The 27,418-nt window shown below is 38.5% G+C and overlaps 1 protein-coding gene across 3 annotated transcripts; it reads right to left on the reverse strand.

Moving 5' to 3' along the window:
• Positions 1 to 3,870: 3,870 nt before the first annotated feature.
• On the reverse strand, positions 3,871 to 20,646 carry C1D (C1D nuclear receptor corepressor). Of its 3 annotated transcripts, none has more exons than XM_004609164.2 (5): positions 20,600 to 20,646; positions 9,824 to 9,970; positions 9,025 to 9,091; positions 8,662 to 8,717; positions 3,871 to 5,862 (listed from the first exon to the last, which is right to left on the reverse strand). In XM_004609164.2, the coding sequence occupies exons 2-5, from the start codon at positions 9,959 to 9,961 to the stop codon at positions 5,698 to 5,700; spliced, it is 426 nt and encodes a 141-aa protein (XP_004609221.1). In that variant the 5' UTR covers positions 9,962 to 9,970; positions 20,600 to 20,646; the 3' UTR covers positions 3,871 to 5,697. The 3 variants fall into 3 exon arrangements, with proteins under 3 accessions (XP_004609221.1, XP_054978998.1, XP_054978999.1); XM_055123023.1 differs by having other exon boundaries at positions 9,824 to 9,985; positions 20,600 to 20,644; XM_055123024.1 differs by lacking the exon at positions 20,600 to 20,646 and adding an exon at positions 13,694 to 13,764.
• Positions 20,647 to 27,418: the final 6,772 nt, after the last annotated feature.

Below are 27,418 nucleotides of genomic sequence, written 5' to 3' on the forward strand. Positions count from 1 at the left end.
TTGGCTGTGTGCATATCTATCTTCAAAGTCCACTCCCCACCTGCTTTTTTAAAAATATGTGTAGTCCAAGGGTTGAACCCAAGTCATGAATGAGAGGAATGTGTTTCTACCACTTAGCCACACCCCCAGCCAAATTCTCTCTTTGTCTAGCATGACATCTGTCATGCCAGATTAGGGTCCGCCCTGATGACCTCATCCGCACCAACTACATCTGCCACAACCCAATTTCTAAATATAGGGCTCCATTTTAAGGAATGGAGAATTAGGCCACCAACACATACCTTTTGAAGAAAACAATGCGACCTACAGCAATCATTTTTCACGAGAAAAATGTCCGACCTCTTCCAGTTACTGCTCAGCTGTTTAGATCAGTAGTTTTCAACACTTTTAGAACTACAACCTGGTGGGGGAACTAACTTTTTTTTTGCAGTCTACTAAGGTGGAAACAAAATTCAATTTAAAAAATTAATTTACAAGTCAGTAAATTATTTTCAATTTAAAAAATATTTACAAGTCAGTACTTTAATTAAAAAATATTGGGGCTGAAGAGAGAGCACAGCGGGTAGGGCGTTTGCTTTGCACGCGGCCGACCGGGTTCAAATCCCAGCATCCCATATGGTCCCCTGAGCACCGCCAGGAGTAATTCCTGAGTGCATCGCCAGGTGTGACCCAAAAAGCAAAATATATATATATATATATATATATATATATATATATATATATTTACACGTAGTAGCAGTACTGTCATACCATCCAGAAATAACGTGTGAAGTGGCAATACTGGGTAAGGGGGGGGAGGGCCTGGGGACCACACCCAGAGGCTGTACAGGCCACATGGGTGAATAGTTGGGCCCAGTGGTGCTAAACATCACTCTGGCTCACCCACAGTGGTGGGAAGCTTCACAGTACAGAGCACTAAGCTCGAGGACGAGCATACAGGCATGTGCTCTGCCCTTTGAGTTAGCTCTGTGGCCCCAGGGAGCAACCACATTTTTTCACCCAACAAGCTTTAAATTACTATTAAATCTTTCATACCTCTAAAAGAACATGTAAGCAGGTGTCTCATAATTATTTGCTAGATAAAAGAGTGAAAAATACCACCAGTGAGGGGAGAACACTGGATTCTGAGCTGGCTACGCTAAATTATTAATTGAGTAATGTCTTCCTGTATGAAATTTAGTAGGAACTAAGATTATTGGTCAAATTGCAAAATACTATATATCTCATAGACCTTTGAGGTCACTGTTTAAAGACAAATCAGCAAAATAAAAAAAAGTGCTTAAATTTGGAACAGGAGAGATAGTCCACAGGCTACTTTCCCTGCATGCGGAAAAACTTGGATTTGATCCCTTGTACCCCATATGGTCCCCCAGCCCCCACCAGGAGTGATCAGTGTACACAGAGCCACAAGAAAGCTCTGAGCACCACTGGGGGTGTGGCCCGAACACAAGAAAATGAAACAAACAACAAACAAAAAAATCAAAGAATGTATTACTCAAGAAAGCAAAAACTGGAGCTGGAGCAAGAGTACAGTGGGGAGGGAGCTTGGCCTTGCATGCAGCCCACATGGGTTTAATTCCTGACATCCCATATGGTCCAGAGAGCACTGCCAGGAGTGTTTCCGGAGTGCAGAGCCATGAGTCAACTCTGAGCACTGTCAGGTGTGGCCCTAAAATAAAAACAAACAAAAAAGAGCAAAAATAAAAAATTAAAATGTATCAACCAGGTATATTTACTCTGGTCAATAGGCAATAGATTGGAGGCAATTTGTTATCACTACTGATTCTGGTTTTGGGGAGGACACACCCTGGGAGTGCTTAGTTAGCAACGATGCTTGGGGAACCAGGTGGTGTCAGAGATCGAATTGAGGGTTGCCACATGCAAAGCATACGCTCAACCCTTTGTGCCATCTCCCGAGCATAATAATTATCTATTTTAATAACTGTCTTTGGACAAAATCCAAGAGAATTATACACTAAGAAAACTGTCTATATAACAATTCTGTATTCTTTTCCCAACATTTTCCAACACAGTCTCTCAATAGCTAAAATCCATGTAAGAGAGGGAAGGTAATTTTTTCTATTTCTGTTAATCCTCTCACTCAGATGAATTTCTTGAGTATGTGGTTTTAAAATACTGTATTACTATAAACTTCCAGGTCTAGCTCTGGATAGGTCTATATTCATTTAAGCAGAAGCATCTTGAAATGCTGAATTATTATCTTCAATTTTCTTCCATCATTTATTGTAGCTGCCACACAGAAATGGTACACCTTAAAGGCAACAGTAAACTGACAGCAAAGAATAAAAAGGCATCTTTTAAATGTTTCATTTATAGAAGCTTATTTTTCCCACCATCAAATTTTGTATACTGCCTGAAATATATCACTTGACTAAACTGACATCTTTGCAGAGTTACTCCACCATGACAGACACTGAACTCCAAGGTTTATGGAAGGGGGCTGGGGGGGGGGGACTACACATCTTTTTTCAACATTTTATGAACAGATAAGTCATAAAGAGCTGGTCTGTTTCGGGTTTTGGCCTTTGGGGATGGGGGATGAGGGTACAGAACTGAAATTGAACTTCAATTATCAACAGACATCATTACAGCTATCCCTTTTCTGGAGAGCTTAGTAATCTTCCTAGCTATATTAAAAATTATGCCATAAAATAAACATTTTTAAAAGGCACATCCAGTCAAAGCGTGGCTGCTCCAAAAAGTTGTCTATGACAGCTCACTCTGAGAGAAAAACAAATCTACAAACCAAAAACACTGTCTGTATTGTCTTGAAATCCTGCCCACAAGCAGCATAATAGCAAATTAATCAAGTAGAGCAAATCTACAGAATTCTATTGAAAACTTGTATGTGCTTTTGCCCATAAAATAATTGTTAATGAAAACTATGAAATGCTAATATGTAAAATAAATTAAATATACTTGTGTTTCCAAGATACAAAAACCTAGATAAAGAGAATATTTTTATTAGTAAATTCAAATCATGTTTCTGTAAAATCACCTGGTCATTTAGTAAAAGAACCACTGAATTTACCCGAACAAGTTTGCTAAACAATGTCATGAAGGGTGAAAATTAAGATGTTAGGCTTACTTTTCTTTTCTTTCTAATTCCACGCTTGGCCATTACAGGAGGGTCAGAAACAAAGATCAAATTCTTCTGTTAATGTCACTTTCTAAAGCCAGAATTTCTGATAATTTATAGCATAAAATTATACTTTAATTGTATCATAAATTTGAATGACTACTAAAGCATCTTTTTCTCCAATGACCTACTTAAGAAGAAAAAGTCTATATTCAATACAATGCCTATTTTTGAAGTATTTCCTACCATTCAAGTCAATTTTAAAGGACTTATTTAGAAATAATACCAATCCATCTCTAACAACTAAGTCGAATAATTTTTTAATCTGCAGGGTATCTTAAAAAGCAATCAACTTGACATAACCTCCTAATTCCAGGAATGTAAGACATATTTCAAGCTTCAATCTTCCTCTTAACATATTCTACTTTATTAAAATGAATTCCCATCCTGCACCTAAGAACAAGAAAATTGTACTTAAAATAGTATTAAAGGACAGAATCTCATTATTTAGTATTAGATTAATAGTCCAATTCTAATCTTAAAAATACCTATAACTATAACCTCTCCAACTTGTTAATTCCCAGAGAGATTAATAAAAGATATAATTAACATCTATACTTAGAGCAGAGAATCACTCGGGACAAACTGTGTTAACAATAACTGTACATAGTCAAACGATCAACTCATCACCTCTCTGGTTCTCAATAAGGTTAATGAGCACAATTTGTCATAAATTTTCCAATAACTTTAAAAAAAAAACTTCACAGGACTAATTTTCTCATAACTTTTATTCTATTTCTTTAAAATAACTAAAGACTGGAGACCTTATTTTGAGCCTAGAACAGCATTTGGCAAGATAAATATTAAATATTGCTGAAATTAATAAACAACAGAAGAGTAACCCAAAGCACTACCATTCAGTTCACTATGCACAAAATAAGTATTTTAAATTGTACATAATAAGGTGACATACAAAGTAGTTTTATTCCTAGTAATAAATACTTAATTATTCACCTAAAATTCTCAATTTAACAGATTATAATGCTGGATTTTCATAAATTAATAATTTGTCTAATTTTATACCAGTGAAGTATGGCATTTTTCATCTCTTTTTTTCTCTATAAAACTTGAAAATATACAGACTTGTGTTAGAAGATTCTCTGCAACACTTTTATACTAACCTTGATTTAAGAACATTTACTTCTCTCTTGAATAAGTTATTTTCTTAAAAAAACTAAAAATTTGAGAGTACAAAAGTTAAAAAAGGAAACATTATAAATGTTCTTCCACTTCAAAAATTGTCTGACATCTGAGCCAAAAGACTTTCTGCATCTATCAGTGACTTCCTCTTCATGTGTCATAGAAAGAGTTCAACATGTTTTACAAAATCCATTACATTTTAAGACCATTTCCAATATCTGCTACCATAAATCAAGAAATCCATTTATTCAAGGTTACTTATGGAGAATTAATCACACAGAGAATTTTAACAACTTCTTTTTCAAAAATTAAAGTACTTTACTGTACTTGGCATTCTTATACATAATTATGTGAATTCAAAGACTAAAAGCATTAAAGACATATAATTAAATTTTTTAGTCATAGATACAAAAAATTTCTGATATACAGAACTGTTACAAATATTCCAGAAAAATAAATCAAAATATAAGCACGGTATAATCCCCTTTGGGTTTCTCCTTTGCTTAAGTAGCATTATATAAAAGGTTGTTCCAAAACACTTGTATATATTTGATAAAACTTCAAGAACACGTATGCAAGAAAAAAATAAAGCTGAAAAAGTATTCTATGAGAACTTGGGCATTATACAGTACAAACACTCCTGGATTTCTCTACCTTAAATAATTTCTAAAACCTATCTTCCTCAGTTCAAGGGAAAATTTACTCAAAACACAGGCAGATCAACTATACAACATATACCACCTTTACTGAGAGGGCACTGTTATTGTGACAAAATTCAGCCATCAACATACAACCTCATTTCCATCTAAAGTTAATGATATATTTTGCTTTAAATGGAGTATAGAGACAAACTGCCATGAATTAAGAGAATAGCCTTCAGTCTTAATTTTACACAAGTATCAAAAAAGCAGTAAGTCCCCAAATAAAAACACAATACAGTAAAAAATGACCAAAAAATACAAACACCTAAGTGTTTCATTCATTACAGTGAAAATAAGGTATTTTTTACTTCAGTCTTCATATAGTAAACCTGATCAAGCCATTATTAATTTACAATAGGCAAATGTTTACAGAGGACATTAAAATTAACTTTCATAGCTGCTTATAAAATGGAACATGAAAGATTGACCTATATAAGGAAATGAGTCTTGTCAGGAGAGACGGTAAACTATAAATATAAAATATACCACAATATTAGAAACCTTACAATATTCTATAGGAAATTCAATAAAGATAACTTAATCTTTCTGGGGTAAAGTAGTAATCAACATTACAAATTTAAAATGCACATTTTATATATAATTCAATAAAGAACATATTTAAAACATAAGTGGATAACAGCAACAACAAAAAAAGATGAACTTTTTGAATACATGTACATTAAAAAAAACAAAAGGTTAATTTTTACTTTTCCCTTTATTGGCAACTTTTGATGCATTCTTGGGTTTTGGTTCCCAGAGTGCATTTTTCACAAATCTTGAAGCTGCGCCTTTATCCAGCTTGCCAGCCTTCTTCTTGTCTGTTATCTCCTTGACTCTGTTCATGTATACTCTGATTCTTTCCTTAAAGATTAAAAAAAAAAAAAAAAAAGACAGGCAATAGATTTACCAAGCTGTTCACCACCACTAAGTTTTATTGCTCTCTCTCTCTCAGTTAAATTCAACAAATTTGTATTTATTGCCTATTGAGTGGTGCTAGTAAATGCAAGTGAATAGAATAAATATGCTCCATGCTCTCCTGAAGTTCATAGTCCAGAGGGAATACAGACATTAAAAAGTCATTTCAGAAGTGTTCTGAGTATTTCAAAAGAGAAGTAACTAGACTAAGACAACACTACAGAGATAAACATTGAATTGTTTCTTTGTGCATATACATTATTTAATTTAGCATTAGCCTAAACTCACATATTAATAATTCTGATGTATTTAAGTCTATAAAGTAAAACTAAGCTCTCATATACTTGCAACATACAACACCTGAAATCTTCTATAGGAAATGAAAGAGGCAGTATTCACCTTTTTTGTGTTACCTTCTATTATCATAATTAAAACAGAATAAAAACATACTATTTTTTATTTAATTCCAGTTTTTATTGACAAGTGAATGCCACTTTTCTAATGAAATGCACAATTCTAATCAGACTACTAGAAGTGAGAAACATAATAGGATCCTGTACTTATCTACTTTGAATCTTCTTAGACCATTAATCAGAATAAAGGTCTAGTCTATACTTCAATTGGGGAAATAAAGGTGATGAGAGCCATAAATTAGCAGAGTAAGTGATTGAGCACAGCTGAAAAGCAAGTTTCATTAATCAAAATACATTACATACACATACACATGAAAAAGCAGAATCTCAGAATATTTTCACTATAAAAAGACTGACAATTCTGCTCAAGACCCTCTCATGACTTTCTATTTTCTTCACATAAATGCTAAAATCCTCACAATACACACCCGCCCAACCCAGCCTGAAATGATCTTCCTCCAGATACCCATAGTCAGGACCTCTCTTCTTCTTAGCCTACTCTAATGTTAACCTTATTAACAGGCCCTGATTTCACCTTTCTATTTTGATTGCTTTTTGGAGCCATCCCCAGGAATGCTCAGGGATTACTCCTGGCTCTGTGCTCAGGATCACTCCTGGCAGTGCTCGGGGGACCATATGGGATGTCAAGGATTGAACCCAGGTTGCCACGTGCATGGAAAAAGCCCTACCAGCTGTACTATCACTCTAGCCCCTGACTTCACCTTTCAAAATGATCCTACCAAAGCATTCTAAATACCCTGGGCTCTAATCCTTTCCCTTTTTATCATATAACTTCCTAACGTGCTATATATTCATAAATATTGATTTCTGGGTTTTTTGGTTTTTGTCTTTTTTTTGGTTTCCCTCACTAGTCTGGCATCTGTTACAAGGGCAGGGTCATCAGTTTTTACCCACCAGGGAATCATCTTTCTTGGGAATAATGCTGGCTTTTTCGTAGTCTTTAAAATACTTGTTGAAAGAATAAATTTGACATTTTAATGCCTTACATATTATACACAGGTTTACTCTCACACTGTTTTCAATTAGTAATATCTGCCACTAATATCTAAAAAGGGAACAGGTGTATGTATGCATGCTCTTTAATAGACAACCCTTGTTTGAAACATCAATTGTTCTCCTCCCTAAGCTGAGTTCTGAGAGAAGGAACTTTGCATTCTGACAGTCCAGGCTCAGTCCCCGGCACCACAGGGCTCCCCCTCCAAGCTACAAGGAGACAAGCAAGAAGCCAGGAGCCACCCTTGGGGTGTGGCTCCAAAACAAAAAAGTTACGTTCTGAAAGCATATTTCTGTCACCAAAAGATTTCATGTCAGTATCACTGATCAAATCAACATATCAAACAAATCAACATGTCATGTTGCTATGTTTTAAGTATTTTTATAATTTCAGAGTTTAAAATATACTGACTTTCAAAAAAATTAATTAAAAAAGCCCACACATTCAGAAATTAAAAACAATAGATCTCTTTTCATCCCTAGAAGTTGTTTTATTTTAAATAAATGCCTGAGTACTTTAATAAGTTGTAAATAATATATGTATCAATAACCATAAATGGATGTCAAGTGCATTTCACATATATATTTACCTCCTATGTTATAAGGAATATATTTGTTAATATTCTTATTCATAAAGCAAGTCAAGCAGATAACCATAAGTATGATTTCTAATTTTTTTTTCAAATTGAATGATTTAATTTTTGAAGTCAGCAAAATCTCCAAGATATCAGACCTTATAGACTATACTTATACATCTAAATGGAATACAAAGACAAACCTAGAAGATTTATTACAGGTTGTAAATATGTCACTAATGCAGAATTACTGGACAGTACACATACAACTGGTGCCAAAAAAGCTTTTAGCTTTGTTGCTGAACTGGATTCTTTACTGCTGAGAAAATGAATTAATGGAGGAATTGAAAAGGTGGGGGAGAAACTTTCCCGTCTTTGCTAGTAAATCAACTAGAATATACTTTTAAGAATTGTGTAAGAGTTTTAAAGTGATGGGGAGGAGTTGTAGAGATGAACAGGATTTCAAGAATTTATAGGAAAAATAATATGGAAGTTATAAATAATTACTAGAAGCATAACATTTCCCATCCAGAGGTTTATATAATATATATGGAGCACCAAATCACTGACAAAGGTCACAGAAAGAAAAACTGAAGACATGATGGAATCTGGCTTAATTTCATAATTTCAACTCTAAATAATTTTGTTTACCACAATTAGTGAGATAAAGGTACTGAGACTCAGGGCTTCAAGAATGCTACAGCAAGAAATATAGAGCAAAACGGAATCCACAAAAGTCTTACCAATTCCTGCTTTACTGGATGTTCCTTAGGATTTACTCCCTGAGTAGCCAAATAAACTACAAGAGAAAAATTTCGTAGGAGAAAAAAACCATACATATTAAATAAGAGCATTAATTTTAAAAACTCTACTTACAAGATAAAAAAAGTCACAAAATGATTAAATAATCTTAAATTATTCAACTCTTATAGAATATTAAATTTATGTGGTTCATGGGCATTTGGTATTCTGATTTAAAAGAAATAAATATCTATTAAAATCACCATAAAGTACAATTGTATGTAATTTGCAAGCATTTACAAAATAAATCACCTTAACATAATGCATAATTTATTTTCTAATTAGCTCCAAAATAAAATACATACCCCAAAACATTGAATTTAATGTGTAAGCAGAAACTAAATCCACTTTTGCTTGTTCAAGTGGGTCCAACTACAAAAAAGAATTACAGACAAACTTTGAGCACCATCACATAATATTTGAAACTTTCACCAAACACAGTGCATCAAAGACATTTTTTCTACTTCCCATACTCCAATAAACAATCTGGAAATAATTTACAAAAAGAAGTTTTGTTAACCAGCAATATTTTCCCCACAAATTTTCACTTCAGGGTACCATCTTTAGTTAGACAGGAATGTGTATAATCTAAGAAAAATTCTTTTGAATTATTTTAATTTCAGGAGTTACAATCTGGGCTTTGTATGTCAAAAGTAATTTATTAATATGAACATCGTACATGATGCACTTATGTTTAAGAAGCAGGCCAAAATGCTAAGGCAATACCAAAGACAGAAGAAACATAATAAGATTTGTTTTAGACTGTCAAAGTCAATTTACTGTTTATGTCCTATAGGGTTTCCAGAAACCCTGATAACATCATTGTAATGCTTAAAAGGTCAAAGATAAAGTTTGTCAAAAAGAATGCTGTGAGGGCTTCTTTTTTTTTATTTTTTATTTTTAAACCATGTCAAAATAAAAATACAGTTCAGACTTGTTTCCTAGTTCTAGAATTTTACTGAATTGCCCTAAAAGTACCCAAACTTTTATAAAATTGATATAAGGGTATAAAGGGCATATAATCACTCATCTATTTCTTAAAATAATTTGCTAAAAATTGCTCTGGTCTACAAATTCTTTTTAGTAATCCCATATTTAATATACCTTCTGCAGCAACTCATTTCTAGAAACAGACATCATGGTCTTCAGCATATCATCCACAGCACCAATAGAATTCTCAAATGTTGACAAATATTCATGAATTTCTACTGGATAGTCTTCATTAATTTCTTCACCTGCCATTATGATCAACTAGAAAAATAAAATCTTATAATTCATGTTATAGCCAGATCACTCTATAGTTTATACCCTCCCCCCCCCCACCAAAGAAAAGGCAATAGTTCATGCTGTGAATTTCAAAAATGCTTCAAAGAGCTTAAAACATTAAGCTAATTAAACAAATGTTCTGAGCCTATAATTTCAGATCTACTATATCAAATATCCCCTCTTCCTAATTTTGGTCATGGGGGAGAAGCTGAGGGGGGGAGGGAACCAGAGCTAGCCAAGTGCACAAATGCTACACAATGGTAGCAGTCAAACCCTCGGTGCTTTCCAAGCAGTAGGACGTGACTTGGGCCACGGACACAGGTCACAGGTCACAGGGCTAAAGCACATGGAGGAGGCCCAGGTCTACTCCTGGGTCCCCAACATTTTAAAAATCTTCTGTTAAAAAACAAGCAATATAATGTAAATGTATTCCCTAGTGCTTGCCAGGGGGAAAAAAATGCAGTAATTGAAATTCTTTTTCCAAAACAAATATGCATTTCAGTCTTCCTGAGAGTACATGCTAACCTAACTTGGTGTATTTTAAAAATTAAATACTAGGCCTGAAAAACCTTATAATTATCAGTAAAATAATCTTAAGACTTTATATCTACATTCCTCAAGCTTCTTCAAAATATAAGTAAGAAATTCAAAGAGTTTATAAATCAACCTAAAGTCTATAAGCAGAAAAGAGGAGGAATTGGGAGAAATAAACTACATAGTTTTCATTTAGGCTAGAGTATACCCGACAGCCATTTCTCTTTAAAATTTATACTTATATTATAATATTTAGTATCTATGTGGAAAAAAAGCAAAATCCACATCAGCATAATATATACATATGTAAGACCAGTTTCAAAAACAATTCCAAGCCATATGTACCGTATTTAAGCTTTAATTTTTGTTTTCACTAGTTGAAAATACCTCTTTCATTAAAATGGCTAAGAAATACAGCAAGAATGTGTAAAAGATCAAGTACAAAGCAAAACTAAGAGACTTGGGCTTTCCATGGTGTTTGATCACTAACTTTGTCACCTTAGATAAATTACTGAATCTTTCTGGGCCTAAGACATCCCATAGTTGGGTTTAATTATCTCTGAAGTCCCTCATACTTCAAGTATCTCTGGGCCTAAGATACCCCATTTATAAAATAAGATAATGGGGTCTAACTATCTCTGAAGTCCCTTACAATTCTAAATGTATGGTTATGTCATTTAAGTCAAAAAGTTATCTCTTCAAAGAGCAGGAAGATGTGGAGAGAGAGACTTGCAATTCAAAATAAAATAAAAGTTACTATTTGGGGCAGGGAGATGTCTCACAAAGCTGGAATGCTTATTTTACATGAGGGTGGGAGGTGGTTTTAATATTGGTTACCACATGGTCCCCCAAACACTAAGCTGTGAGCAGCCCTGAAGCAAAACACTAGGAACAGCCTGGCAAGCGTAGCCCCAAAACAAATTACTACTTGAATATTTAGTGGTAATATATTGGCATTTTTTTTGAGTCAATAGGCCTTTTCCATGAGACATCTGTTTTCATTAAGAGAGAATAAAGTCCATCTGACAATCCCTACTCACACTGTAAACCTACAGTCCAACAACTGCTGGGCAACCGGCAACTGTACAAAGGGTGCTGATAAAGGAAGACCACACAGGAAGGAATTGTGACTTACAGTCTCAAAAGGCTGACTGAAAATATGTATTTGCCTCTTATCCCTCTGCAAAGCACTCCAAAATGGCAGCAGAAATATAAAAACAAGAAGTACATGGTAATGCTGGAAGCCAGAAAGGACACATGCCCATCAACAGAAATTCCTGCAAGTTCAAGTACACACAGGCTCAGACTGATGGGAAACAGCCAAGAATCCTTTACAAACAAAAAAGATGAGGATCTAGGAATAACCCAAGATGAAAGGCTGTAAAAAGCAAGACCATGAGAGCTGAAAGCAACTGAACGATCTCAAGATCTTTAAAAAGATGGCTCGGCATCTGCTGCCCAGATAGAGACGCAAGAATAAGGGATACACTGAGAATACAGAGAAGATTTAGTGCTTCTTCTCTTGATGTAGAATTTTTAACCAATAAATTTTAAAATGTGAATAAAAAGAATGACAGTGAGATCTGGGGGTGGGGAGAGGGAATCAATTATCAAAACTAGTCTTAAAAGTACATAAACTAAATAAATCATCGCACACAAATTGAATAGTCAGGGATCTACCCTGCAAAGACTCCAAGTCTAGAAAATTTTATAGGTAATTTCTTCCATATTTTCCAGAAATACTTTATTTCTGTGTCTAGGAACACAGAAAAGCACGAAAAACTTAGATACTTCTATTTTATAAGACAAAATAAAGTCAATGTGAATTTAAAATTTAGATTTATAAACATTAAAATATTATATAATATTCTTAATCCAAATGAAACCTATGCAATACAGGAAAAAAAACAGGCATAATTTTTTGAAAACTGAAAAAAAATCTATAAGGTAAAAGTATACCATAAGTTAAAAGGAAAAAGCAAAATGGAAGAAAACATAACAAAGAATTAGATTACATAGAGTTCCTACAAAGCAATAAAATAAAGAAAATATGACTCATCAGATCGGTACTAATTTCTAACATTAGTTAAGTTCAATATTAGCAAACCTATACCAAAGGTAAAATTGGTAAATGAGAGACTTTTTTTTTCATGCACTTTCCTATGACCTTTTAAGAATCTAACCTACTACTGCTGCCAAGATTTTCACTGCATGAAAGCAAAGTGTCCTCGAACTTTGTCTGATTGGGGCAGCCAAAATTGAACAGGAGAATATAGGAGGAAAACAAGGAATGTATATAACTCAGAAATAACCGTGCAAACAATAAAAAGCCTGATCAGCTGCACAGAATACAAAATGTGAGTTTAGGGGAGGGAGAGAGAGAGAGAGAGAGAGAGAGAGAGAGAGCAGGAAAGAGCACAGGGTATAAGATAGATGCCTTCCATCCCACAAACCCTGCTCCCTAGCACCAAACATGGTCCCTTGAGCACTCCCAGGGGTCACTCCTGAGCAGAGCCAGGAAGAGCCCCTGAGCACCACTAGATATAAACCATACACCTCCACACCCCCTAAACCGGTCTCTAACCTTAAAAAACAAAACAAAATTTAAAGAAATACAGTCATCATTTAACAACGGAGATTCACTGTAAGAAATACATTATTAGGTAATTTATCACTGTGCAAACATCACAGTATGTAGTCACACAGACCTAAATGGAATCGCCTACTACATACCGAGGCTATACTGTAGAGGCTACTGGGACTCTTTTATATGTGCTCATTTACCAAAGTGTCATCAAATGATACATGATTGTACACATACACAAAATGTATATGTTTCTACTACTCAAACTTGTCTCTGAATTTTTCCCTCTGTGGCTCATTACCCATAAACCTACATCATTTTATTTCTCCAAGAAATGAAAAACAAAAGAAACACCTTGGCTTCATATCCCTCTCCAGCTCAAGACCTATTTTCTACCTCCCTTTAAAATCAGCTTCGCCAAAGATCTGCCTTTATTAAGAGGCCCGATTCATTGTCTTCCGTTCTTTCTTGAATCTCTTGCAATTAGGCCCCCTACTTCCCACTCTTGCCAAAATCCCTGAGAACCACTGGACACTGGAGATGCGATTCATTTGCTTTCCAAGACTTCCTGTTGTCTGTTTCTTACCTACCTCACTGGCTGCTTTCTGGGTCTCCTTTGCAGCATCTCTCACAGGCTCAGTCCCAGGGTTGTGCCCGACTTCCTTCTTCTTTAATTTACTCCCTAGATCAGCTCAGGACTTTCAACAGCATTAGTAAATGTATGCCTAGATACTTGTAGTATCTGCAACCCTGACCTCCCCACTGAGCTCCAAATTTATATCTCCAACTGCTCACTCACTAAGTTGGATATAACAGACTGCCAGAGTATATACCCTAAAGCCAAATTCCCAGTTTTACCTACTATCATCTTCCCCGTCTCTTTTCATGGCTACTCCAACTTTCCGATTATTTAGGTCTAAAATTACAAAGGGCACTTGATGTGTCACCCTCTCTTTAAAACACTTTGAGAATCTGTGTCCTCTCCCTTGGACAGCCTCCTAGTTCAAGGAGACCCAAGCCATCATTGTGTCTTACTTGGTCAATAGGCTCATAAATGTCCATTTAAGTCCTGTCTAACAGTTTATTGCCGAGAAAGTAAAAAAAAAAAAAAAAAAAAAAATCAGACTATGTCATAACTCTAGTCAGAATCTTAAAAGCTTGCAACCCCACTCTAAGTACAAGATAATGTCCTTAAAACATCCAGCAAAAGTTCACCACAAACTGCCCTCACACTGCCCTCCACAATTTATTTACTTTATTTATTCATTCATTCATTCATTCATTCATTCATTTTTGTTTTTTGGGGTCACACACGGCAATACACAAGGGTTACTCCTGGCTTTGCACTCAGGAATTACTCCTGGCGGTGCTCAGGGGACCATATGGGATGCTGGGGATCGAGCCCGGGTCAGCCACATGCAAGGCAAATGCCCTACCCACTGTACTATAGCTCCAGCCCCACAACTTCTTCCGTGACTGCACACCAGCCTCAATAGACTTACTGTTAATTCCCCATCACATCACCCAGTCCATAGTTTCGAGCTTTTATCTCCCCTCTTCCCAGACTGTTCTCCTCTCCTTTCCCAAGCGTCAACAGCTTCAGAGCACATTACCTTTACCAGACCACTCCTCAAATGTCACCTACTGGCCAACCTTTTCTGACCATTCAATTTGAAAAGCCACACACCTGGGGCTGGAGCAATTGTTCAGTGGGTGGGCCATTTGCCTTGCACACTGCCAACTTGGTTCAATCCCTGGCATCCTATATGATCCTCCAAGCACTGCCAGGAGTAATTCCTGAGTCAGAGCCAGCAATTACTGACACACGCAAAGTGTGACCCCAAAACAAACAAACAAACAAATAAATAAATAAATAAATAAATAAAATAAGCACACTTTCACCTCAATCCCTAACTCCCAAATTCCTCTACTTCACAGTCCTGTCTGCTGCCTGTAAAAAAAAGTAACTACAGAAGTGGGGGGAGACATTTTTTTTCCAATTTTAGGACCACACCCAGGGGTTTTTCATTGCTCTGTACTCTGAGTAACTCCTGATGGCTCTGTGCTCAACTCCTGGCTCTGTGCTCAAAGGAACATAAGTGGTGCCAAGAATAGAAAATGCAAAGAAAGTATCTTATCTCACATTGGTGGTGGAAAATGCACATTGGTGGAGGGATGGGTGTCTGATCATTGTATGACTGAAACTCAATCATGAAAGCTTTGTAACTGTATCTCATGATGAGTCAATAAAAAAGTAAAATTTAAAAAGAAAAAAGAATAAAGAAAGTGTCTTATCTCCTATATTCTCTCTAGCCCTGCCAAAATTTTTTACTTTGTTCACTAACACTGCCTGGCAGTCAACAAACACTTTTTAACAAATAACCTATAACAAAATATAAGAAATTAACTAAATGCTCATCGTTAGAAAGCAATGGAATTAAAAGAGCATATCCACCCAAGGAACAACAATAACAAACAAACATAACAACCAATTAAACGTTCTCTCAAAAAAAGACAGGGCTAGGGAATAGGATCAAAGCAGTCTAACTCTCTTCATTGTCTCTGTAAAAACTTTGCTTTTAAAATAAAAATGTAAGGGCCAGAGAGATATTACAGCAGGTGGGGTGTTTGCCTTGCATGCGGATGACCCAGGTTTGATCCCCGGCATTTGATATGGTCTCCTGAGCACCAGTAGGAGTTAATTCCCGAATGCATAGCCAGGAGTAACCCCTGAGCATCACTGGGTGTGACCCGAAAAGCAAAATAAAATAAAAATGTACGCCAAAGATAATACAGTGGGTAAGGCACTTGACTACCAGCACTGGGAGTGATCACTCAGTACAGAACCTGGAATAAGCCCTGAGTACAGCCAGGTATGTCCCAAAAAACAAAAAGAATGGATTCAATTTGTAGTAAAAGATAAAACAATCATTAAGTTTAAATAAAGACAAATATCAAAGTATTGGGCTTTAAATAAATATTCCAAGTACGAAAAACACAAAAAGATCTTTTTTTTTTTTTTTTTTTTTGCTTTTTGGGTCACACCTGGCGATGCACAGGGGTTACTCCTGGCTATGCACTCAGGAATCACCCCTGGCCGTGCTCAGGGGACCATATGGGATGCTGGGATTTGAACCCGGGTCGGCCGCGTGCAAGGCAAACGCCCTACCCGCTGTGCTATCTCTCCAGCCCCACAAAAAGATCTTAAATATGAATTTTCTCACCCAATTTTTCTACTGGAAAATATTTTCCCTTTCCAGAATCATGATGGGACTTCCTCTATTCCTCACCCCCACAATTATAACCTGTCTCAAAGTACCAATAAACAAATAATTATTTACTATTAAAAGGGATTGTAGTGAATACTGAAAACAAGGTATTAAGAATAATTACCCTCATTAAATCTGAACAGAGACACTTATTTGCCTTTTTCCTAACCAATAAATAAATAAATAAAGGAAAGGCAGACTAAAAAAGCTTCTTCTAGAATAAGAAATTCTCCCCAATTCATCCTTCCACAAGAAAAGCTGAGCGCAGGGGGGCGGGGGGCGCAGCTGAGCCACCCTGGGCGGCACATGGTAAAATGCCCAGAAAGAAGATGGGAACTCACCCCCTCCACTCCTCCATCAGGACTCTGAAGACATTGCTCACACTTCCACCTACTTTCTAAAGCACAATACAAAAGTGGAGCAAGAAGCAAGAGTGAGAAATTGTGCCTCTCTTCATCCTGCCTCACTAAGGCAGGGGTAAGATCTTAGGGGGATCCGGATGGGGTTCCCCATGACGAATTCCTGAAGGACTGCCACTGCTTCCTTCCTCACTGGCTACAGAAGATGTAACCGCAGCAGAAGAGAAGAGGAGACCCCCGGCATCACAGAGGCGAAATCATCGCCCACCTCCTCACCTCCGTGAGGGAGCTCGGACTAGCAGGGAACCTGGAGGTCACCCCTAACCTTCCTCAGACCCCAGGTCCTGTCAGCTCTGCCACTAAGACTTCCTCACTTCTCACACTGCCACTTTCTCCATTTCTCACTATTTTGGGGGGGGGGGCCACACCTGGCGATGCACAGGGGTTACTCCTGGCTCTGCACTCAGGAATTACTCCTGGCGGTGCTCAGGGGACCATATGGGATGCTGGGAATCGAACCCGGGTCAGCCGCATGCAAGGCAAACGCCCTACCCGCTGTGCTATTGCTCCAGCCCCACTATTATTTTTAAAACTTTTTTAAAAGTTTTTAATTTTTCGCCTCTGTAATTGTAGGATCTTGCACAATATAGACATTTTTTTTTAATTTTCATTAAAACCATCTCAAAGTGCCCTGCTAAAAATCCTGCCACAGTTTCCCATTACTTTCACTATAAATTCTAACCTTGGTGTGGACGCCGGGCCCGTTCTAACGGACTCCACTTGTCTGAGCAGCAGTGACTGCTCCCCACTTCCAGTCCTCCAGCTGTAATTAGGATTGATTGCTGGCAGTTCTCCCCCAGTGCCATGCTCGCTGTCTTTCGCCCATGAGCGGCTCTCCTCAGGAAGCCCTTTGCCATTTCCTTCTGCTCAAACACCTTTCCACTTCTCCTGCTTATGTGTGGAAGTAAGATCAGGTGGTGGGTGTTTCAGTCCATGAGGACGTCTCAGTACACCCTCCCAGTCTCTGGCTGGGTAGACATCCTTTCAAGCGTCACTGGGGTCTTGTCAGACATGGTCTGGTAACCTTTATTCATTCACTAGATTTCCTCCTGCCTATTCAAGGGGCTGTGAGTGTCACGCTGATATTGTTTCACCAGGGGCCAACACACAGAATGACTGTTTCAATGTGCTCAGGCGAGTCATCGTTTACATCTAAGGCCACTCAACAGCCGCCTAGTTCTCCATATCTCTCATAAATCCCACCAAAGCAACTAATTACAAGTAAATTACATGGGTGCCCTAAACCAAGTAAGGTTCTCTGACCCTTACCACCAAAGCTCACCCCATCGTGTTGAAGAATAGGAATCAGTGGACTTCCGGTGCCAGAAGGGTTGAACTAAAATTCAGCAGAACCCAAAGGACTTATTAAGAGATTTATTACAAGAAACTATTGTTTTGTCTTGTTTTTTAACTATGAGGCTAGATTATTCCTTCCAAAAGCTAAAGAACAGGCTAATGAGGACGACCACCTTGAAACTTTGGACTGGAAGTTAAAAGCTCACATCAAGAAATAAGATTGTGGCGGGGGGCACACCATTTAGATGAATAAGAAGCACCTCAAACTTAACACATGACTGAAATCACCATCCCCCCACGATGAATTGCTTTGCAATTGCTTTGCAATTCATTGACATTCCCTCCTCCTAATGGTCTAAATTCCAAACTTCAGTAATGATCTCACTATCACAAACCAAAGTGTCTGTAAAGAAACTCTGGTTGCCTTATCCATGAGACATCCAAAATTGAACTGCTATTAATGTTTACTTATTTGCACACTCTAGCCCCTACCATTTGATCTACTGATGATTATGTCACCTTCCTAATCAAAATCAGTCTCTCCCAGCTCTCTTGTATGCAACACTCCAATAATCTTTCTGAAGGAAGAATGATGGGAGTGAAGGGGGTGGACGGAAAGGGGGACTTCCAAAGGATGCTCAGGAGTACCAGGGCCCCTGAGAATCTCAGATAAACCACTCAACTGAGCTGAAATGTAAAGGCCAAGGATGTGGGGCTGCAATAGTCCAGTGATGCCAGGGATACCTGCAGAGGTGTGGGGGCCTCCAGGGCTATACCCCAGGGTACTTGGGGGCTCTGAGAATTACACCTAGCCTGGAGACCATGTGGTCCCAGGAAATCAGACCCTGGTCCCACTGTACTACCTTCCAGCCCCTCCAAAAACCTATCAGTCTGGCAGCCAGAGTAATCCTCACATCATGTTGTCCTACACTGGGTTTTGATCTGCTAGAATACTGGATTCACGTTGCAGGGTACTGTTGCTTAGCCTGACTAACACGGTCTTTGCCACATACTGGGTAGTTAAAACTATTAATTGACTAAGATCAATGAAAAAAAATAAACTGAAACAAGATTTAGATCATCTAAACATTGGATGAGAATTACTCAGGTATTAGGAAACCAGTACATGAATCCAGAAGAAAAATAAATGTACATTCTGAACTGTTTTCATCCTATGCCAAGCAGTTACACACTTAAGAACTAAATCAGAGAGCAAATCCAATATATAATTGCTGTGGGAGTGGGGAGGTGGAATCCACAATCTTGTAGCAAAATTCTCTAATAGTAGGGTTAGAGAATTTTTGCACTATCTTAGAACAGGACATGTACACACCATAATCTCTCAGTCAGTGCTCATGACTAATAGTATTACCCTTTGGCAGTCTTTATAGCTTTAACTCTCAGACTTACAAAGAAAAATTCTATTACTTCTGAATTGTGATAACATAAAACATATCAATTTGAAGAAAGCTATAACAACATGACCAATCTATTGAAAAACCACTGTTCACACCATCATTTTGAGAGGACTAGCGGTTGATCAGGCCCTATTCCTGGGTCTGTGCTCTGAAGCGAATCCATGGCAGTGCTCAAAAGACCATGTCGGTGGGATGCAAAGCAAGCACCTTAATCTCTGTCTTATCTTCTCTGGCCAGGGTTTTTGTTTGTATTTGTTTGCTTGTTTTTCCCCGGTGCTGGGAATTGAACCCAATGCCTCACACATAAAAAGCAAGCAAACTACCGCTGAGCTACAAGGCCACCCTCTCACCAACAGTATTCTAGCTTACAAAAAACCTGTGAGTCCTATCATTTGCACCAATCATAAACATCTTTGAATTCCGATAGTGATTATCTGGATTACTTTCAGACCCCCACATCAGCAAACGGTTTAACTTCTAGTCCAGTCCATTCTCAATCCAAGTAGATTACAAAGTGGGCAGCAGGTATCTCATTGGGGCAGACAAAAGTGAAAAACAACGAACTGCAGTAAACGAACAGGAAGACATGAGCGATATTTTCAAACAGACATCTGAACTCCCCTAGACTATGAAAGCAAACTATATTCTCGAATAGGACCTCGCTAGATCTCAACTGAAGACAGGCACTAGAAAGACCACCCCAGGAGGGAGAACTGAGAGGCAGATGCTTCAGGATCGTGAAAGACAAGAAGGGAAAGCACGACCAAACTGCCTCCGGGGAAAGCTGGGAGCTCGTGTGTTTAATTTCTCCGCCGTCCAGCACTGGAGAGGCGGAGCTGAGAAACCAAAAGGCAGCGATGGCCCGAGAGACCTGAGGCGCCTCGGAAAGCCCCAACCCGCCAGCGGCCGCACAAGAACAAATCGGGGGGTCCTGAAACCATGCTGCCCCCGACGCTCGGCTTCGCGGAAGGCCACGCATTGCAAACCGCCCCCTCCCCCATCACAATCAGCTGGGGGCTAAAAAGAGGGATCCCAAGGCAGAAGCCGCGAACCCATGCAGGAACGCATGAAAAACTCAGAGCTCAACTTAATACCTTCCACTGCGGGATCCCAGAAAGCTGTCGCGCGGCGATGACGTCATGACGCGTGGCCGTCCCAGATGCTTGGGGGCGGCGCTCTCTGATGACCTCACCCGACTAGTCCCGCCCCTCTGCTGTTTTTTGCTACTCCCCCTAGGGCAATGAATGGTCTCCTAAATAGTCGCCTTTGGTCTGCATCGTGGCAAGAGTTTGGAGGCAAGAGACCGACCAGTATTTTTCTTAATTTCTATTTTACCAAAGCTCCTTCTGAATACATTTAGAAAGTCTCCTCTGAAAATTCAGAAGACGGTGGCATTTGATGGGGTTTCCACCGACCCGAGGGGGATGCACGGTATTGTGTTTCATGTGTGTACAGTCATTGGCAAAAGCACGGGTTCAGCTTAAGAACCGAAGCAGAATCTAAAGTGACTACCAACTGCTAACAGCATTTCTGCGTTTCAATGATCAATTCTTTCTGAAAGGGAGATCTGAAAGGTGTATCGCCTCAGCTGCCGCACCCTGAGCTATCCGCGCTACTCTAGGTCCACAAACCCCGTGATTTGTTCATCAAGTACTTACTGGGTCCTTGTTGTATGCCAGACTACAGTTAGTAGACTAGATCGCGAAAGTTATCCCAAGGTGATAGAAGGTGATGACTGTTAACTTACTGTGGTAATTGTTTTGAAATTGATACATACATCAAAGCATTATATTTATATTGTATGTTTGCAAAGTTGGCAGTTACAGTTCAATAAATTTGAAGGAAAAAAAAAAGAGAGAACATCCAAAATCTCTGGTCATAGCCAAAAAAATTAAAAAGCTGAAAAAGCCTCCAGATGGCATTTCAAAACCACTGCATTATGCTACCTCTCTTTTCTATTAGTCCATTTCAAGTGATGCTGAATTTACCTGCTAGTGCTAGTGAATACTCACTTCAGCTTTTGACTGCTAGGAGAGAATGGAAACGTGACAATGTAGCTGGCTGTGTAAACGGAGTATAAAAGCACTGATAAGAGTTCCCCAAGAAGGATCTGTTCCTTCCCACTCAGTTGCTGTGTAGTAAAATAACGCAACCATAACACTTCTTCAGGAGAAGCAAACTAAGCCAGGCAGGCTACTCAACATCTCTAGTCCTATTTTCTCATCTGGAAACTACAGGCTCTCATAGTACTTCTTACGTACCATGAAACCCAAATGAGGCACTGTGGGTACTTAACTAACTATAGCGGCTGCCCAGTATGTGAGCACCACAGAGTGTTATGTGTAGCACACACATATGCACACACAATCAATGCAATAAAAACAAAAGGAAGGGGAAAGAAGGAAGAATATGCAGAGGTGGCAAGATCGAAGAGGATAAATGACTCAGAAATGAAGTTCTTTAGCTTTAGAGTTAGTGGTTATCATAGAAGACTTCTGGTCTTGTTTATGTCTTCAAATAGCCAGGATGAAAAATTACTGCAGATTACAGTCTATGAAATTGTGCTCTAAGTGTGGGATCATTGTCCCCAGAAATATCACATAGACTTTTCTCAGTAGTCCCAGAGCGGGTCTCTTCCATAAGTGTCACCTAGTATGGGGTGATGTGGCCAAATGGAGGTGCTGGGGACTCAAAAAAACTATTGCTGTTAGACCAAAAGTTTAGTGCAGGAGTGAAAGATTAAGGCACATAAGCCTTGCATGTGGCAAACCCCATCATCACATGGCCCCTCAGGCATCCACAGAGGAATCTCCAACCCTATTCTCCTAAGCTTGATTTGAGATACAAAATATATACCCATATATACTATTACTTGGGAATTCATATTATTTTAATGTAAAAGTGATATAGGCCTTACATCTAAGATCTTACCCCATCTCATTCCTTTGCCTTGTTCTTACTAATATAAACTATTATTGCTTCCCTGTTATAATCAAGAAGTGTGCCATTTGAAGGGTGCACCCAGGTTTAGATTAATATTATTTCCACCTGAGAAACTCTTCTTTTTATCCTAGACTGAAGGATAAAAAGAATCCTATCCCTCTATGTCACAGGGACATAGAGAGAGCTCATGCAGAAGATCTGGGTCTGTACCCCAGTACTACATGTTTCCCTATTCACTGCCTAAAGTGACCTGAAAACAATATGACATAGTTATTTTCCCCTCCTGCCCATACCATAAGAAAAGCACCTTCTGGGGCTGAGCAATAGCATAGCGGGTAAGGCGTTTGCCTTGCACGCAGCTGACCCAGATTCGATTCCCAGCATCCCATATGGTCCCCTGAGCACTGCCAGGGGTAATTCATGAGTGCAGAGGCAGGAGTAATCCCTGAGCATCGCCGGGTGTGACCCAAGAAGCAAAAAAGAAAAAAAAAGAAAGAAAGAAAAGCACCTTCTCCTTGATGTCCCAAGCCCCAAGAACACAAATATTCTACATTACCAAGACTTTCTTTTCTTTCTCTTTCTTTAATTTTCTTTGACTTTTTTTGTAGAAAGTTTTGAGGCCACAATCAGTGGTGCTCAGAGGCTATTCCTGACTCTACTCTTGACTGGTGCTTGGGGAATTTCCCCTTGCAGTGCTGGGGGACCATATGCTCAGATTATGTGTGGTGCCAGGAATCAAAACTAGGTCTCCTGCAGGCAAAGCATGGACTCATTCCAGTGAGCTGTCTTTCCAGTCCCTAATATTTTCCTTTAGAATATACTTTCACATTCATTTTTTAAGGAGATGAACCAATACTGTTAAAATTTATAGAGAGTATTCAAATCCCACTAGTTAGGAAAAGCTAGGAAGTAGAAGAAAATAAAAAAGAAGAAAAAAGAAGATAGGAAAAAGGTAAGACCCTTATGTTTCCTTAACTTTACATTATACTATAGCGCTATAGTAACCAAGACTATGTGGTAGAGAATAAGTGCAAACTCACAGGCCAGTGGAACTCAGGTCCCAGAGACAGAATCTCAACTGCTTGTAATCTATTCTTTGACAAAGGACCTAGATATATGAAGTGGAGCAATAAGAACCTCTTCAATTAATGGTATTGGAAAACCTGATTAGCCACAGGCCAAAAACGGAACTCAGATCCTTATCTCACACATACACAAAAATGAACTAAACAAATGGAGTGATAACAAATTAAGAAACTTATGCACTTTTAAAAAAGAAAGAAGAAAAAAGTAAATAGAAAGAAAGAAAGAGAGAAAGAAAGGAAGGAAGGAAGGAAGGAAGGAAGGAAGGAAGGAAGGAAGGAAGGAAGGAAGGAAGGAAGGAAGGAAGGAAGGAAGGAAGGAAGGAAGGAAGGAAGAAAGGAAGGAAGAAACCTCTGCACTGAAAAAGAAACAGTTACTAAAATAAAAGGGCATTCTAAGGATTCGGAGGAAATATTTGCTGACATCTGACAAAGGATGAATATCCATGCAAAACTAACAAAAAGTTAACTGTTGACTGTTGCTGTTCCTAGATGGTGGTCATTGGCCCACCTACAGTGATCTGAAAGTCCCCTGGTGTGTTCAGGGTTCATCACTGTCTCCCCATCCCCCAGCCAGCTGACAGTGACAAATGAAGAAACAGGGGCCACCAGACTGGTTAGTAATCAGTGGCTCTTTATTCAAACCTCACAGCATTAGTTATAGAGAAATCATGAAGGGTTATGGGTAGCAATTATACAGAGGTGTGGTTGAACATTATCATAAACAATAGACAGATGTAAAGTCCTTCCTTTAGGGGAAATTCTTCTAGGAAATTAGCTCAGAGACAAAATCCCATTTGCATGTTCAGCATTCTAGATTGCTGCTAGGAGATCCACCCAAGGGTTGACTTCCATCTAAGGGTATATATATTGCTTTCTCCTTCCTTTACCCAGTATCCATATAAACAACCATCTCGAATTTACTTCTTAATAATATTTCTAGTCATTTTGTTTGGACACAATAAAAGATATATAAAGCCTAAAGGGTGGCTCTTCCTGGGGACATCTCAACTATATATCCCAGACTACAGTCCACAGGTCAGGTTAGTCTTTCCTAATCCCTGGAGGGTCCTTATTCAGTCACTTGTTTTGGTGTCATGTCAGAGTTTGTTCCATGACCATGTTCTTAACTTAATATACTTTCTATGGTGCTTAGCCTGTTCCTTTTTTCAATACCAGGGCAGCTTGTGGCTTTCCCTGGGTCCATCCAAGTCCCTCACTGGGACCCTCCTTTAGGAGGTGTTAGTAAGAAAGCAACTGAAGCTTAAGTTAAGTAAATATGATGGATGCCCAGGACTAAATATTATTTAGAGTCAATTAACTCCCACATTACAAAAGCATAGCAGTAACTATCTTCAGTGTCTATATAAAAAGGGCATTGCACTAAAATAAACTCTGCAAGGGACATAAAGGAAAGAGAAAAGCAATATTTCACTTACATGTACAAAATCCAGAGTCCTCAGAAGAATTTGACTTTACAATTACAGGGTCTTATTAATAAGACAGGGAGAGAAGGGCACAAAGGAGAGGTTAAAGAAAAACAGAGTATTGGGAGTGCCTGATGGAATTGGTGTGCCTCGGGACCACTGTGGTGGGAGTAATTCAATAAACCTACGCAGCAGAGCAGGGGGCGGGTGAAGGGAGAAAGAACAAACCAATGTTATTTCTTAAAATGCTTAGAACTGTAACCCAACACTTAACGAAACAATCCCATCAAAAAGTGAGGAGAGGTGCTAAATGGATATTTCCTCAAAGAAGATATACAAATGGTCAAAATTTTAAAAAGTGCTGCTGGTTTGATGTGAACCTAATAGGTCAACAATGCTGAGCCCAGCGGTGCCAACCCCCAGTAGTTCTTCCTGGATTTGCTCAGGAGCCATGAGTTGCCGGGGATCAAACAAAGGGCCTCAAAGATGCCAAGCCCATGTTCCACCGCACTGACTCTTTTCTCTCTGTCTCATTTTTATTAACTGTAGAAAATAAAGGTTTTTGTCAAAATATAATCATTAAATACACATATACTAAGTTTAAAAATAATTTAAGAACTCTGGTGGTTTAAGGCAATGAGAATATTCCCATATGTACTTCTTAGGGCTAGGACTAGAGTGATAGCACAGCAGGTAGGGCTTTTGCCTTGCACGCAGCAGACCCAGGTTCTGGAGAGCCCAGCAAGCTACCAAGAGTATCCCGCCCGCACAGCAGAGACTGGCAAGTTACCCGTGGTGTATTTGATATATGCCAAAAACAGGAACAAGTCTCACAAAGGAGACGTTACTGGTGCCTGCTCGAGCAAATCGATGAACAATGGGATTACAGTGCTACAGTGCTACTTCTTAGGAGGCAAGATTGCTGAGTTTTCAATGTAAGACAGCCTTGTTCTGAGAAGCCTGAGTAGCTGAAACAGAGTTTACTGATGATTTTTCAATTCTCTGTGTCTTTGACTTTTGTTTTTGGGTCATACCCACCTAGGCTTGGAAGGTTCTCACAGCTCTGTGCTAGCACTACTCAAGCAACCATGTGGTACTGAGGACTGAGCTTGGGTCTCTCACATACACGGCACATGCTCTAGCCACTGAGCTCACTCCCTGGCCTATTGCATCTATAACTTCGTTGGTGACTTTGCTCAAATTAAGCAGAATATATTTTCCCATCCCCTGATTCTGTGTTCAACCATTTGCTTTGATTGGTCCAATAGGATTGATTGTACTATATGTGCTGCAAGAGGAGACTTTACAATGTGGGCTTGTTTGGTTGAGAAATTTGGGGAACTTTTGCCATATGGGGTTGGACATGAGTGACATGAATGGGGTGCTAAATAGGTTACACATGCATGTAAGGACTACATGCTTGTACCATTACCATCTTTCACTAGCTTGTATCATTAGGATCTAATTATGCAGTCAAGGGGTTTGTGAGTTAATATGTATTGGGGGCACAAGGTTAATGAGGAGAAAAGTGAAATAGGATCAGACTGAGTTTGAGCCAGTAGCCAGCTGGAACTGTTTTTCTTTCTTGATCAGAAAGTTGGCAACCATAAGGTTGTCTAGATTGGGATCTCAAGATGCTTTCATGGAGCTGGAGCGATAGCACAGTGGGTAGGGCATTTGCCTTGCACATGACCGACCCGGGTTCAAATCCCAGCATTGCATATGATCCCCCAAGTACCGCTAGGGTTAATTGCTGAGTACAGAGCCAGGAGTAACCCCTGTGCATTGCTGGGTGTGACTCAAAAAGAAAAAAAAAATATTCTTTCATATTTCTTTCTCTTTTTTGGTTTTTGGGCTACAATAGCAATGGAAGATACTTAATTTTTCTTTAAGTATTAAATAGGCTTTTAAGTTTCTTGTGCTATTTTTTCCATACTATCCAATCTGCAACAATGTCACTTAGCCATTTTGTGATACAAATTAACTTCCTATAAAGTATTACTTCTAGATATTAAAACAATTAATTGCTGAACACTTACTTATGTAATTAAGGTGCAAAACCTTAATTTTTGGAATTTTTGGAATTAAGGCAACACCTTACCTTTACCTATACCCAATTTGTAAGTGGAATTCCCTTCAAAGACCATTCCATGACAGAAAAGTAATGTTGATAAAATACAACGCTCTTGAAAAGAAGTTTTTAAAGAAAATCTCTTGTAAATAAATTACAATGTTGAAAAGCTGCTCAAATGTAAACATTTATGCAACAGAAGTACACAAGCATATTACCTGCAGCTCCTGCACAAGCATATTACCTATTTGTACACAGACTCTTCTTCCTTAGAGGTCAATTACCTGCCAGCCTTGGGCTAAAGGATGGATGCTAAGGAAAGAATTCTATTCTTTTCTACTCATTAGCATTCATTTACATTGCTCTTTTTTAATAGGTTTAAAAGAGCCC

This window comes from Sorex araneus, chromosome X, assembly GCF_027595985.1.
Source record: "Sorex araneus isolate mSorAra2 chromosome X, mSorAra2.pri, whole genome shotgun sequence".
Classification (NCBI taxonomy): Eukaryota; Metazoa; Chordata; class Mammalia; order Eulipotyphla; family Soricidae; genus Sorex; species Sorex araneus.